General features: G+C 38.5%; 1 protein-coding gene across 2 annotated transcripts in view; it reads left to right on the top strand.

Annotated features, from left to right (window-relative positions):
- Nucleotides 1-16,722, top strand: part of sdc3 (syndecan 3) — a 109,769-nt gene that overhangs the window by 66,839 nt on the left and 26,208 nt on the right. The window contains exon 2 of one of the 2 annotated variants that reach the window (XM_057827273.1): nucleotides 9,733-9,826. In XM_057827273.1, coding sequence (XP_057683256.1) covers nucleotides 9,733-9,826 — 94 coding nt within the window. The remainder of the gene's footprint in view (nucleotides 1-9,732; nucleotides 9,827-16,722) is intronic. The other variant, XM_057827274.1, reaches the window with a different exon arrangement.

Consider the following 16,722-nt stretch of genomic DNA (forward strand, 5'->3'; position numbering starts at 1 on the left):
CCCCTAATTACAATGGTACCTCTAAATACAAAGTTAATTCGTTCCAGGAGCTTTGTAAGTCGAAATGGTCGTATGTCGAGTAGGATTTTCCCATGAGAATACATTGTAATTAGAGTTGGGCATCGAGCGTCGATGGGATCCGGGACTAACAATCCAGTTCTCCTGGAACCGTTCAAATTTTTAAATTTCGATTCCAAGTTTCGATGCCGTGACCGCAGACTGCAAAAAATAGCTGCCGAACACCATGAAGAAGAAGCCACATTAAGACTAGCTCTGTTATGAGCTAATCAAATGGAGTGGCTAATTTAGCTTAGCACAAAAACGTGTTGCTTCGCTTCACATAAATGACAACAAAGTAACAGAATAAACACACCGAAAGAATATCAGACCCTCTGTTAGAACGTGCAAACTTACAGATTTTGTTTTATCAAGGGTTCTCAACGAAGTGTAGCGCAGAGGAGGTGTGTAATGTTTGTGCACCTCAAGGATTCTTTTCCACCTAAAGTTGTTCTTTTTGCCTGCTACTTCCAGTAAGTCACCACCAGGAAAAGCCAAGCGCACAGGGCAAAACCAAGGAAAAACTGTAGAGTCCGGAGTTAAAATAGTGACATCTTCTGGACGGATGAACAATATATCAGTTTAGAAAGAAATCAAACTTAAAAAGTATTCAACTTACGATCAAAGGACAGAAGACTCCCTGCCTAAATTGTAGAAATACTACCTAAAACAAACGATGCAACCCAATAAATGCCTGCAGCATAAGATACTCTAAAACATAGGCAAAAGAATATGTGTAAATGTTTTCTCTGTGACCTTTTGAAAAATAAACATCTTCGTGAAAGTGCCCTCCTTTGGAAAGAAACGTCATCATATTCAAATTCAAAGACTGATTTTTATATACAAGTTAAAAATAGCCCTGGGAGAAATTCATAGCAAAGTTCATATAGTTAAGAAAACACAATAATCCAGAAGTTAAGAAATTAATAAAAACAGCAAATTTTTCGACCCTGCCTATTAAAAGAATTGGAATCGAGAATCGTTTAGAACCGGAATCGAAATGTGGAATCTGAATCGGAAGAGGAATTGTTCAAATTCAAACGATGCCCAACCCTAATTATAATTCCATTAATTTGTTTCACAGCCTGAAAACCTACACTAAATCCTTAATACCGTATTGGCCCGAATATAAGACAGCCCTGATTATAAGACGACCCCTTCTTTTTCAAGACTCAAGTTTGAAAAAAATTACCAAAAAAACCAAATTAATTTTTATACAGAAAATAATAACAGTACATCTGAAAAAAAAAAAAAGAAAAAGCATGTTATTTTGCCTCATTCAAATCTTAATATCTGAACATTTAAATATGTAAACTAAAGTGCAATCACATTCGTAAATGAATGGCTTCTGGTTTTTGAAATGTAAATAAACCAATCTATTGTGATAAAACAACAAAATCGCAATAACTGCATTAACCATCAAAGTGAAGTCTAATTGTAACTGTAGTCTTGAAACAAATCTGAATAAAGAAAAACATTGCAATAAAATAATGCAAACTGGTTAAACTTGAGAGTAGCTGAGATCTGTCATGACAGAACATTGCTTCAATGATATCTGGCGCCACCCAGCGTCGTGAATGGGTATAATGTCTAGACCGCGAATATAAGACGACCCCCACATTTTCATTCTAATTTCAATGCAAAAAACACTGTCTTATATTCGGGCCAATACGGTAAATACTGCTGGTACCATTACAAATGGCAATAACACCTAGCAAAACAAATAATTTATAAATAAATATCGTAATAATAATAATAATAATTCCTGTAATAATGTAACCAATCGGGTTCTAATGTGGCGGATGTGTTTTGCGCGCTGTACCTGAACGCACCGCGTGGGTGACGTGACAGTGAGATATGTGCAGTAGAGATTTTACTTTGTCTTTTAATATTCTGTTGTTGTTGGCATCAACTGCGACAGACTGTAGGCGCGTTGTGTTGCACAAGTTTTTTTTACTTTTGTTTTGTGATGCATGCTTTTATTTTGGTGCAGGTTGTACTTCCACACGCCAGAGCATTTACACACCCACTCAACGCACACACGGCAGTGACGGCACATGCACTCATGAGGAAGCAGCCGAGTAAAGAGGTGACAGCCTGCGCGCACATTTGTTGCTTGTGAAGCATCCAGAGGCGAGGGCTGTATATAACCCCTTTTGTACTGTTTATTGTGCGTTTTCGATTGTGGTCGAATACTTGGGGCGAGTTTATGAGATTGTTTTTGATGATGTGTGGACGCTAACTGATACAGCAATAAGAAACGATTAGCATGTATCAGCAGCTACTTGTTAACACAAATTTTGAATTGCTGTTATAGAATATAGAATTTATGTGGAGAACATGAAAAGTAACGTCAGTTACTTTGCTGAGTAACTTACTACTCTTACAATGAGGTAACTAAGTTAATAACTAAATTACTTTTTGGGAGAAGTACTTTGTAACTGTAACTAATTACTTTTTTAAAGTAAGATAAACAACACTGTTTATACATTAATATGTGCATATTAATTTCAAGTGATGACGTGAAGGCAGCCCCCCTCTAGTTACTGCAAAATGGACGGGGTGCCATCTGTTTGTGCTACGTTTGCGCAAGTTGTTGGGACACCACTCTGTTATTGAGAGAGTTGGTACGCTCCGTCAGCTGTGACGGAGGAGCTGCGATTGAACTCATCACTCTAAATTAATATTTCACTATCTATAAAATGATAGTAGCACAAACGAAAATTTTTACAGCAGAAACGTAGCATAAACGAATGGCACCATTTCAGGTGAATTTTGCAATAAATGGGGGGCTGCGTGACGTCATCACTGGAAAATATCAAAAACAATAGCACTAATGCAAATTTTTACAGTACAAACGTAGCACAAACGATTGACACTATTTTTAGCCATTTTTAATCAAAATAGGGAGGGGGGTTGACCTCAGATTGACCCAAGGGTGTAGGTTTGGTCTTAATATTGGTAGGGACGATTACCCTAACCCTGACAAAAATAAATAAAAAATGGAGCCTTCCTTCAAGTAAAACACTACTGCTTTTGTCCACAAGCACAGCCAAACTTAACAAAAAATGAAAGCTCCTTTGGGCTGCTTTAAGACCACATAAATAAAATAAAAATGAAAACTGGGGAGAAGGGGGTAAAACTTGGTTTACTACATTTTTTACAGATTAATTAACATTAACAGTAGAAAACATACAGGAGGATATTTCTCTCAAAGCACTTCCTCCTAGAGTTCGAGAAGTTCATATAGATTAATGTTATGCTAACTCAGATGCAGGTCGGACTTTCAGTAGCAAAATTAGTGGTGTGTTCCCCACCTCCACAACATTGACGTCTTTTTACTGTACATTACTTACAGTGGCTGCTGCTAGGGGATAAAAAACTTCTAATATCAATTGTCTTCAAAGGGGGCGGAGGAGGCGGCATATTGTATTTCTGTCAGGGCTGTGAATGCGTGTGTGTGTGGGGGGGGGTCAAGTCATCAGCCAATCAAACATGCGTTTGAGGGGAAAACATTCAGCAAGTGAAAATGTGTCAATGTAAGTCTGAACGTATTGAAAGTACTGTAATTCACTTAATAATGGTAGGGTCAATTCTATCCTACAAAATATAGGAAGACAATCTAAATTACCTATGTACCTCAAGTCATTATATAATGCAAATAAGTTGGCTCATAAGTTGGTGGGTCAATTTCAGCATCCTGAAAAGTTGCTAGTGGTATGTCCCTACCGTCCCTATGCAAACTTACGCCCTTGGATTGACTTATAAAAGAATTGTAAATATCTTAAAAGTGATAGCAGCACAAACAAAACTTTTTACAGCACCAACAAGCACAAACGTAGCACAATCGATTGATATCATTTTCATATAAATTTGCGTCTGATGGGTGTACTGTTACACCCTTAATATGTACAAATAGTCAATGTATTACATGTAATGCTATTCATTAGTGCCATTTATCTCCTCTTACAGATACACATCCAACTCATAAATGCTATAGGCTACCTATAGTAGGTACAGTTAACTTCATGAAACCAGTTTATTATTTTAATTTTCTTATTACTTTTACATTTGATAAGAGTAAATTAAGTAACAAGCTTGCTCACAGAACAGATTAAAATGATAAATCAAGGTTCCGCTTGATTTAGCGGTCATAAATGAGCATTTTGTGCCTACAAAATCTCTATAAGGAGGCCAGGGTTTGCCCTCTACACCTTTTGTTATGTCTACAAGTCCATTCACTCTTGTGATACAAGAGTACCTCACCACACCGGGACGTGATGGAGCGCGAGGGCGCTCGGGTTTCCAGCTTCCATTATGACTTTATTGGCTTTTAAAGGCTTCGGGTTTCCTGCGTCTGGAACCGGCGGTCGAGGAGGAGCTTCGCCTCCATTTTCATCTTTGTACAATTAGCATCACACAAGTTAGTTAGGCTCCCTCCCTCCCAACACCAACAACCCCCCCACAGGAAAAGATTTAGATTGCCGGCGAGATAAAAAGTGCGCTTTGGTCACATTCGATTGAGTTTTCCAGCACCCCCAGCAAAACGCAAAGCCTGTTTTTTGTACTTTTTCAGCTAATTAGTGGATAAACTACCAGGAAAGTTTGTGTATAAATAGGCCATTTTAAGTGACAACACTGCAGTGCATCATCAGCATTAAAAAAAAAAAAAAACTTGTTTAACCCATCCTTGCTTTGTGTATATCATTAAAAAAATGGTCATATTCTAAGTGTTCTCAGTAAGTCTGAAGCAGGTAGTATGGCGGGACTTGTGGTTTTAACGTGTCTGCCTCACTGTTTGAAATTCCGGATTTGAATCTTGACTCCTGCTTTCCTATTGCGCTTCTATGGTCTTGCTTTCAAAACATGTTTGCCTTGCTGCAGTGTAGTGCTGCAACGATTAATCAATTGAATCGAGTAATTCGATTACAAAAAAAGCTTCGAATAAGATTTTGCTGCTTCGAGGATTCGTTTGGAGTGGCGTTGTAATGATTTGTTTTAAAAGTGTTACGTTTTATAGATTTGGGTGGATACACTGTCCTCTAGTAGCAACAGTGAATATGACATAACTCCTCTAACATGGCTGAATCCAGCTGCTCCCTGTTAAGACCAACATAAGGCTGTAAGTTGTTGTTTGAGCTAATATGCTTATGCATTGCTAATTTAGTTTAGAGGTTTATTTAGCAGTTTTATGTGTTTGAAGATTTTGTTCAGAGCGTTGTAAAACAAAATAAAGTTAGCATTTTATAGCATTTAAGCTAGTGGACTTTTACCATGAAAATTAGCCAATTAGTCTTTTGTTGTACTTAGATACTAGTTTATTAATTTTTTTTAATACCGTTTGAGGTTAAGCTCAGGTATTTTTTAAATGCATTTATTGCTCTTGTGAAATGAAAGTGCAATTCTAGATTGTTTGGTGGTATTATATGCATTTATGTATTTTTATGCAATCTTGGCAAGTCAAAATAAATGTTATTGAAAGCATAAACACTTTGTTTTATCTCCTAAAATGTATTCTGCAATGCATTAAATGTTTGTAATCCGGTTACTTGATTATTAAAACTAACTAACTGATAGGGTAATCGATTGGTCAAATAATCGATAGCTGCAGCCCTACTGCAGTGTTGTTTTAATTTCGTCTCAGTCTTTTGGATGATAATACTTATTAGTCTCAGTCATATTTTAGTCATCTCAAAAATGTGTGTCGTCGTCTAATTTTTGTTGATGAAAGCTAGTAGACGTTAACTAAAAATGTTTTCGTCTGTAAAATTAAAAAAACATTAACACCAAAAATAAGTAAAGGTTTTCATCTATTGTATTTTGAATGAACATTGACAGATGAGCACATATTGTAGCGTCTACAAGGACAACACCAACTTGGTGATTATACACACTCAGCAAGAAAACAGTACATTATTTTCAAATAATTATACGAACTGTATGTAAAAAAAGTTGTCCAAGTGTTAAGAGAACCCTCGCTGTTTGCATTAGCTTATTGCTAACGCGAACACGAATGCTATGCTAACGCTTCGAGTTACATTTAGTGTGTGATGACGAGAGGTGCAACAATTGAATGATTAATTGACACCTATTTTGATAACCGATTAATCGTTTAGGACCTTCTTCACCTTAAGCTTGTCTAAATTCTTAAGATACATATATATTTATTACATTATATTATATTTATTATATATACATAAATACATATACAGTGGTACCTCTACATACGATCGCTTCGACACACGAACTTTTCGACATCCGACGTAAAATTTGACTCGCCATTTGTTTCTACATCCGACGACATGCTCGAAATACGACGACAATGGCAGCACAGCAGACGAATGCACGGCGGATTTTCTTGTGTGACAAATCAACACTGGTTTCAGAAAAGGTTGGTACAGGTGGTGAAACAAGGAAAAAGTTGACGCTTACCTTCTAAATGAAGATGCAAATGACAGAAAAATATGAGCGTAGGGTGGGCATCCGTGAAATGGCTCAACAATTCATCTCCACGGTCCTCCTCCGACCATCGTTCGCCAGTCTTTATAAGTTAAGCTGACAATTCTTATTGTGGTAACATCTCCAGAGAAATCGCCAACTTCGCCACGTTTTTATCATTTATTTCACAACTTATTCAAAACAAAAACACCTTCTGTCTGCCGCAATTGACGGTGTTCTCAAGAAAACATTCAAAGTGAAAGTGAAACTCAAGCTCATGGGTCTGTCTCTGGCACGTCAGCCCCGCGGTGCGTTCAGGGTCAGCAAAAAACGTCCGCCACATTAGAACTCGATTCGTTACATTAATACAGGAATTATTATTATTATGATTATTCCGATTTTGATTTATAATTTAATTGTTTTGCTATGTGTAATTGCCATTTGTAATAGTACCAGCAGTATTTTTTAAGGATTTAGTGAAGGTTTTTGGGCTGTGGAACGAATTAATGGAATTGTAATGTATTCCTATGGGAAAATCCTGCTCGACATACGACCATTTCGACTTACAAACAAGGTCCTGGAACGGATTAACTTCGTATGTTGAGGTACCACTGTATATATATATATATATAGATAACATATGCAGTATATAACTTCTATATACTGTATATAATATATTTATTATATTATATTTATTATGTATACTTAAATTCATATATATATATACATATATATATATATAGAGAGAGAGAGATAACATATGCAGTATATAACTTCTCAATTGTAAATGTTATCGTATTTCTTCATTCCATTTTTTGATAAGTCAAATTAGCACATGAAAACAATCTGCTTTTACTTTGGAAAATCAATTTTTTGCCAATTTTCAGACACATTACTATCTAAACTAGCTTCTTCTTCTCCAAAAACGACTCGATTAAAATAGATTGAAAAATTAGTTGCCAATGAATTTGATAATCCATTTTTGCCGGCAGCTATGAGCAGTCCTGTTTGGGTCCTTGTTCTGGTGTAATATGAGAATGTGCGCGCGCGTGCCAGTGGTTAAAGCGAGAGAGTTCACTGCTACACACAGGTTGGGTTGCTGAATCAATAATATTACAAAATGTCGAGAGTTAGATTGTCTTTTGTGTTGTTAGATCCACTGTGCCTCCTTTAGAGGCAATTTCATAAAAAATCAATTGCATTGTTTAAGTTATTACTTATCACGGAGGGCTAAGCTAGTTAGTGATTATGCTTATCAGTGTCCTAACCATCCCTTTGTGTTTGTGTTTTGGAGAAGGATATTAGCGCCTGAGTTAGAAAAGTTAGAAAAGTTGATATTTAATCCCATTCATATAACAGATTATAGTCTCAAACTCCCTTTCAAACTGTAAATTGTCATACAAGAGAATGTGCTTTAAAATTTGATTTTTTCTTCATTGTTACTAACAACATGCCAAAGTTTAAACTGTGAAGGTAATTGAAAAAAGTGACACCTATTCGCTTATTTAATTGGCCGATTAATCGATAGGTAATATAATCGTTATTTGCAGCCCTAGTGATGATCACTCAGGACAGACCATTAAAGGCTAAAGCAACATGGTATATACTCTCTGTCCAAGATAAGAAAACATCTTACCGTGTGTGCAAGCCTGGAGAGCAGAGGATACTGGCGAGTTGAGGGTGGGGATGGGGGGTGCAGCACGTCAAATGAGTGACACAACCAGACACTGCTATAATGCAAGCTAACTACACATACAGTAAAATGTCACACGTTCTGAACATGTGATGGAAACTATAGCGCATTTTTGTCATGTTCCCGTCTCGAGATGTCTCGTTATGTCTCGTTATGTTTTATGTCCCAAAACATGTTTTTAGTACGTTTTCATACAAGGCGACAGTCCAGCCAGACACACGCTGCCACCCGAGAGCAGTATAACTTCCATCATTAAACAACAATGCTTTTGAAATTTTTGGATCGTTATTTTGAGATTTGGGGGCCAAACCAGAGCGCAGCTGTCCTTTATCCATGTCAGACGAGAGTCTGCTCCGCAGTCATAAGGCGACAGTCCAGCTAGACGCAACGCTGCCACCAGAGGGCAGTGTATTCTCCATCATTAAACAAAATACATTATTTTTGGACTTTTTTGATAGTTATTTTGGGGTACAGCATATAAAGGGTTAATTCGGATTTAGGCAGAAATTCGGGTTACGTCGCCAGCATATAGGAACAGAACCTGTCCGTAACCCGCAGACTACCTGTATGTAAATAATATTATAAAATGTAATGTTCAAAGTTCATGTTCTGTGAAAATTATTTCTTCAGTTACTGTTCCAGTTGTTTCATGACTTGCTAGTTATGCTATTTATTTTGTTGTTTTGTGATTGTTTTGTTTTAAAACCATGAGTTTGAATGACATTTGATTTCATGAATTGATATTATTTCTGACTGTCTGTTATGGGGATAATGTAAACTTGTGCATTGGAAAACACAATTTAAGTGCAATTTGATCCGTGGCACTTTTGTTAATGATCCAGGTCTTCACAGACTGATTTGAAATTGATTAATCATTTCTCCTCTACCAAGCATGCTGGATTGGAGACATCTAGAGGTCACTTTAATCATAGCTGATGTGCTAAACCGTGACCAATAGGTGCCTAAGGGCTGAAGACTTGTAGATTTACCTTCTACCCAACATATCACGATATTGACGATATGGCGATATGTCATTTTATATCATTTTCACGATATATATCGTCATATCTTACATCACTTCCTATCACCTCCATACTCTATTTATGATGTACCCAAGCAGACCTTGAAGTTTTGTGTAGATTTAGAGAATTTCTCCCCATACATTTTGCTCGTTGGTGTTTGCATTTGTAAAAGGCAAACTAAACGCTATTAGCGCTCCCACAGTCTGCCCTCTGGTCATCCCGTGAGATCCATCAAAAGCACATTTCTGTGATCCTCCCTTTTTATATTTAGCCATGTTACTTATTCAAAATCGCATTGAACAGGGCGAAAGAGGATTTGGGTCGAAAAGTTAGCCGCCTCGAGCACCGACACGCCGCTGCTCTCTCCAGCTTTGATGTCCCGCCGTTGGATGGTTTCATTAACCGAGCTTCTCCGGAGAGCCAGATGTTCCCCCGACCGCCATATTGCTTCCTGCCGAGAGTGCTTTGTCGTGTTAAGTGAAGTGACAAATGTCCAATCAAATTCTCTGCCTTTCTCTCAAGCAGGGACAGACGTGGTCGCCCGTCGATGACGAAGGCTCAACGGGAGACGAATTCTACGATGATGAGGACCTCTACTCGGGATCTGGCTCGGGATGTAAGTAGGGAGTGAGTGAGTGAATGAGTGAGCGCCGCTTGGCCTGTCTTGCTGTGCGTGCGTATGTGTGTTCCTACTGCCAGCTGCTGCCTTTCAATCTGCTGACCCTCAAGACCTGCGCTAACCACCCGACGGAACAGCATCCAAACAAAGCGCTTTCAATGCACAATTACGGCAAACACGGACACGCCCTGGCAAACTCGACCACCCTCCTGAGATCTTATTTACTGTAATCAGATTAAAGTCCACGCAGATTAGACCATCACGCACCTATCTGGCGTTGTCCATGTTGGTATTTGTCTGGCGTGCGTAGGAATTAGCCGCTTAACCTAAATCGCATTGCTGTAATTGGGCCTGATGTTCTGATCTGCGCTAACTAGCATAGGTCGCGCACCATGAAGTAACTCAAAAGTGTTGGCACAGGTCCTTTTAAATCCATGAAAACATTTGGATTTTACGGTGCTTGAATTTTGAATAATGTCCTTGAAAATGCTTGCAAGTGTTAGGCGCACAATATTTCTCAGCGCACTGCGTAAAATATGATATACTGGGTTTCCCCTACATATTAAATGTCGTGGCGCACCGCCACACCAAAATAAAAGCCGCCACGCTGTGCAAAAGAGGCCGTTTAGATTGTCTTCCCATATGTTGTAAGGATGGAATATGCCCTACCATTATTACGGGAATTATTTTCATTATGTTCAGATTTATCCCTTTCACTTGCTGAATGTGCCAGTCCATTCTTTTCCTCCCAAATGTACGTTTGATTGGCTGATTACTTGGCACTAACCACCCCTCCCCCGCCACACAGACACACACACACTCTCACACAGCCCCAACAGATTCATGTCGACAATGGTGTACCGCACGCAACACGTCAATTTTGCTCAATAATATTCATGACATTAGTAATTGTTGCTAGGTGTGTCGAGATCGCGTTTGTCCCAATACTAAATGCATGTAAATAGTGTACGAAGGTGATGTTTACTGAGCTAAACCTACCAATTCTATCTGAAAATGATGTTGCTGGTGCAAAATTCACTGGTAAAGATGTGGAAGAACATACAAATGTTCAGTTAAAGAGATGGCTTGAGTGTCGAGGGCTGAAAAAGACGGGAAAAAGAGCAGACCTAATGCAGAGGTAGCTTTTTTATCGACACCTTTTTCTTATGTGCGTTGCCTTACGCCACTGACAATGACATTCTCCTGTTTCAACAATCTATCCTTCACCACCATATGCCCTGTCTTTCTTATATACTATATTCTCTGGTTGTCTTGCGTCTCTGACCGTACTTGGGGGTAATTTACATTGCTATTTTTGTGTAGCGATCGTAAATGCTACACAGTGGCAGTCAACATAACATAACAACAACATAACATATTAATTTTTTGATTAATAACAAATCTTAATTCTATCATTTATTCACGCTTCCCCCTTACTAAAATAGTTTTTTTACAACAGTGGCAGTCGGATACCGTTTTAATTTCTTTCAGGTCATTCAGTGTCAAACAGAAGCAGCACGGCAAAACACCACGCTGAAAAATAATAAAAATATCACAATTGCTTTCCTCTTCGTCCTCTGTAGGACCATGGCCCCCAACAAAATGTTTACTGCATATGAAACTGAATGGCTTGACCTTGCTGGCGCTAAACTGGTCTTTTGGACGTCCGCACAAGTTGATCCATTGTTCAGATTTTTTCCTCTTTTTTGGCTTCTGGAAACGTATGAAGAAAACATACTTCAAAAGGCGTAATGTCTAGAGTCGTAACTAAAAGTTGCATAGCAGCAGTGTTTACACGGCATGTTCTTTTTCGAAAGATTACCGGCAGAAAACAAGCAAAAATAACATGGATTGTATGCGAGGGCGTGTCTATGTTGACCCACTTCCGGGTTATGATGGTGACGTCACGATCTAAAATTAGCATTCAGGTACGCTATTGTGGTGTTCCATTTAAAGCACTTCACGATTCGATTCGATTATGATTTCAGTTATCTTCACGGTATTAACGATGATCACGATTTTCGATGCATCTTTCCCCCTACCTTTCAGGATTATTTTTTCTTACTTTGTGGCTACTTCATACTTTTAAGCATGGTATATTTGCCAGTATTCATTAATTAAAGCAGCCAAACAAATGTATGTGTTTATTACGTTTTATTTCCAATCACCTAATGATCCAGCAGCAACAATGGAAACATGCCTGTACGACACAAAGCTGACCTTAAGCTGCTCTTTTTCACAATAAGGTGCAAAAACATTAGCTGTTTCAAAGGCAGTACTTATTTCTCCCAACAATACAATAAAATTTACACTGGTGGAATGAATTCCACATTTTCTCAAAAAAACATAAAGTGCCTTTAGAATTAAGACTTCTTTTGACCAATATACTTTATTTTCACAGATTCGTGTACTATTTTGCAGGTTTGTAGTGTTACCGCTGTACTTAATCCTGGTTTTACACCTTCTGCATTCTGCATATGGAGTAACTTTTGTACACCAACAAACAACGCACAAAAAGACATGGAAAAAACACGTTAGCGAATTCGCTAAGTAGCTTAGCATTCGGCCCTAACTGGTAACATCTCAAAAATGACAATAAAGGCTAATCAGTACAAGAGGGCTTGTGTACTCACCTCTTATAGACGCACACAGGACTTTGCAACACAATCAGGACATTTTTCAATTAACATGACTTGAAACTACTGCTGGACAACTAAAAGGCAAGGAGCAGTGAACTCTCTCTTCTTTTTCTTATTAAAGAACTGAATATTTAATGGGGTGTCTTAACTCATTCACTCCCAGCCATTTTCACCGGAGCAACACCCTTAGCTCCCGGCCGTTTTACTGGACAGAAAATTCTGTTCTATTGCTATATAAACATGGAACCCACCAAAATAAAGATTAGACTCTCTTCTTTCAGCAGGAAGAAAAATAATTTCATATCTTTTTCCATTCTTTAGATATCAGCATTAGAAAATAGCTTAGTTTGAGCAATTTTCCAATTTCTGATGAAAAAACAGAAATTGAGCTTCTTGTAAAAGCATACATTTCAAACATAACTTTGACTTCAACACAGCTATTTTTTGCTTTTGTGACATCCCAAACATCTTAATAATGTTTTCCTTCTTCAAAATAACATAAACAACAAGACAACTAGAGCTCTTGATAGCAAAGTAACAATTTATTTACACATAACTAAACTACTGAACTGAGAGATGACGCTGTTGTGGCGGCTGTCTCATCAAGATAGATTTTTTTTATCTTTCTTTTGTAGTGACCACTACCTCATAACAGAATTCACCTAGTGAACTTGTGTGGGGCATGTGCCTTGTGTTTACATCGTTCTCCACATTTTTCTCACGCTTCTTACTTCTTCCAACTTCCGTTTCCTGACTATTTCTCTTCATTTCCTTTCACGGTCTCATAAGAGTTCTTACCAAATGCGCTACTGCCCTCCAGTGGCCAGTTTTATTGCTTTAAAATGGATTTTGAGCGTTGCGCTTTGAAGCGAACTTGCATCAGAACCTAGAGATGTCTCTTGTGAAAAAAAAATGTAAAAGGCGTATAATTACGTTTTTGGGACACTGAAACAATTAAAAATAGAACATATTTATACATTTTTGGGAGAAAATGAGTTAATTGACTCCTCCATGAATAATTTCACTGTATATAGTGGTACCTCGGCATATGATCGCTTTGACACACGATCTTTTCGACATCCGACGTAAAATTTGGCTCGCCATTTGTTTCTACATCTGACGACGTGATTGAAATACGACGATTTATGACAGCTCCACAGTTTTTTTTTTTTCCTGCAAGACGGACGCATGGCGGATTTTCTTGTCAGAGAAATCAACACGGGTTCCAAGAATGTTAGTGCAGGTGGTTAAAAATGTGACACTTACCATTGAAATGAAGATGGAAATGAGAGAAAAATATGAGCTCGACCGGCTGGACAGTACGGCCGTAGAATATCGACTAGAGATGTCCGGATCCGATCGGATCGGACGCCGATATGGGCAAAAAAAAAAAAAAAAGCGCATCGATATCGGATCGGCTGACACGGAAAAATTCCGATCCAGACTTCCGATCCAGTTTTTGAAAGTCCGGTCCGGGTTTTCCAGCGCACCGATTTACATAATCCATTCCAGTTTTTGGTTCGGTTTCCCTAAAATCCGGTCCGCATTTTATGGCACACCTTCCAACACACTACATTACCGTCTCCCAATTTACCGAGAGACTTTATCGGTAAAAACGTCAGCAGTGTGGGATCATTTCACCTTAAAGGACGACGAAGACGAAGAGGCAGAGTGTAACGGAGGCCACAATAAAGTCAAGCGTGGTGGTAAAGCTGCAAGAAGTTTTAATAGGAACAACCTAATCAAGCATTTAGCGAAATACCACCACAAACATTATAAGAAGTATGTTAAGAAAACCGAAGACAAAAAGAAAGGTCCTACGCAACTAACACTGGCAGAAACTTTTGCTATGCATGACAAACTGGCACTCGACAGTCCCAAAGCCCAGGGAATAACAAGAGTCATTGCCGAAGAATTCATTCTGGATGACGAGCCATTATCTCTCGTGAGTAAAGACGCACCATCCAACACTTAGAACCAGGGTACAACATGCCCAGCCGTCATTACATCCTTGAGCGATTCGGCCGTGGAAGATTCGAGAACGATTCACAAACATCCAAATTCCGATTATTGAAATATGTCAAGTAAAGCGGAACTAATACGCAGCGCGGTCTTCGGGACGCAATGAGAAACGGATCGCATTGCGTCCCGAGAATATGATGAGAGCATGCTTGTCATAGACCTGGGTAATGCCAATGCTCGACTCACGGCTTTAGCTCAACTCATGCTACGGGATAAAAAACACAAAAATACCTGACTGCTGCTGACAGCCGCTACAAACTACGTCAACATCGTTTTACTAGATATCATATGTATATAGAACTAGATGCCAAATGACAGACTCGACGGCATTAGCAACATTGAAGTATGGACAACTACATGTGTTAGTAAACAGCCGCCATATTAAAGCAGGAGACTTTCCTAGTAGGCTGTTGTGAACCTTCCAAGCGAACCTAATTAACTTTTTATCTAAAATACTCCTAAATCGGCAAAATCTTGACTTTAATCTATCTTCAAAACAGTTTTAAAACTTTCACATGTCGAAAGTAGACAGAAGGGAAATTATGGAATAACGGGAGGAATTTTAACAACTTTAACAGTTGATTCGCAAAATTAAATGAATTGAATGAAGTTTAAAGCTGCAGATACAGAATGGGGACTTGAGTATTTTATTTACTGTTTTAAAATGTTAACTTGATACTGAAATAGTCGTTTATTTAAACCTGAGAGGCTTTTTATACAATTTTTGTAACTAATGCACGAAATATTAAAAGCATCTAATAGCTTGGGGGATTTGTGGGATTTTCCACTGAGGTTGTTTGTGTATTTTGCTTTTTTAAGACAGTTTACCATATTATTTGCACGTTTTACTGACTGACTATGCCATTTCTGTTTGTTATTTATAATGTTTTGTGTTAGTCACTGAATAAACAGGTCAGTTTCTTGTTACCATTTGTTGTGTGTTATTCAAACTCACCTAATTCAGCTAGCTAGTTGTTATCAAGAGTACTAAAACCCTTTTCAACATGAGTCTGACAACTAAGTAAGGAGGCTAAATAACTTTAACACATGCTCAGATAGGCCGGTATCGGTATCGGCCAGTATCGGTATCGGATCGGAAGTGCAAAAACCTGGATCGGGACATCCCTAATATCTACGATCTCGACGGTCCTCCTCCGACCTCCGTTCGCATTTAGGGCTGCAGCTATCGAATATTTTAATTCACAGCAGAAGGATGAAAAGAACTTGTTTTTCTGTTTATTTGTTATTAGTTAAGTCTGCAACATTGCTAGCAATGCCCTTGAAAATGACATTTCAAAATTCTTTTGTACTCTCACTGTTTATATACTACAAGCAAAGATTTCCACCGTCGAGTTTCGTCGGCGACGAATAAAAAAACGTTAATTCTCGTAATCGGCTTAGCAGTTTTTGTTGAATGGTGGTACACCAACAAATGGAAAGGCATCGGGGTAAGAACAAAACCCCTCTCGGTGAAGGTAATGAGAGCAGTGGAAACAGCCGCCTGGAAAATTGCTTTAAGTCCACCGGCGATGATACGGATCAGTCGGGCGGCAGCGGCGGGCCGTCTTGATTTTTGACAGGGGCTCCATTGTCGGAGTCCATTTTGTAATATCCTCTCCTGCCTGCATGCCTTTGTGAACCCACATTCAATTTGCTCCTCTTTCAAGCGCCGCTCAAACGGAATGAAAGGTACGCGGGGAAAATTAATCTCCTCTCTGCACTTGTTTAATACTCAAAAGCTCCTTTTCCGCCGCACTCCACCTCGTCGCTTTGCCACAGTTGTACTTCACGCCTCAGTTGTTGCGGGAAAGCGTCAGAGTGGATTATAACAAAGCGTCGGACGGGCCAAAATTACATTAACGTGCCTGTTTATATTGTCGTTGCTCAATTTTCATTGTACTGGCAAAAAGTGTAGCAAACACTGTGTATTGTAGTGCACAGGTGTCAAACTCGAGGCCCGAGGGTGAATCATAAATAAGACTGTTATTTATAGCAGGGGTTTATTTTTTGTTTGAAAATTTTACAAATTTCATTAAAACGAAAACATTAAGAGGTGGTTTTAATATAAAATTTCTATAACTTGTACTAACATTTATCTTTTAAGAACCACAAGTCTTTCTATCCATGGATCGCTTTAACAAAATGTTAATCATGTTATTGCCATCTTGTTGATTTATTGTTATAATAAACAAATACAGTACTTATGGACAGTATGTTGAATGTGTATATCAG

The sequence above is a fragment of the Corythoichthys intestinalis genome, chromosome 22 (genome assembly GCF_030265065.1).
Source record: "Corythoichthys intestinalis isolate RoL2023-P3 chromosome 22, ASM3026506v1, whole genome shotgun sequence".
NCBI classification, from domain to species: Eukaryota; Metazoa; Chordata; class Actinopteri; order Syngnathiformes; family Syngnathidae; genus Corythoichthys; species Corythoichthys intestinalis.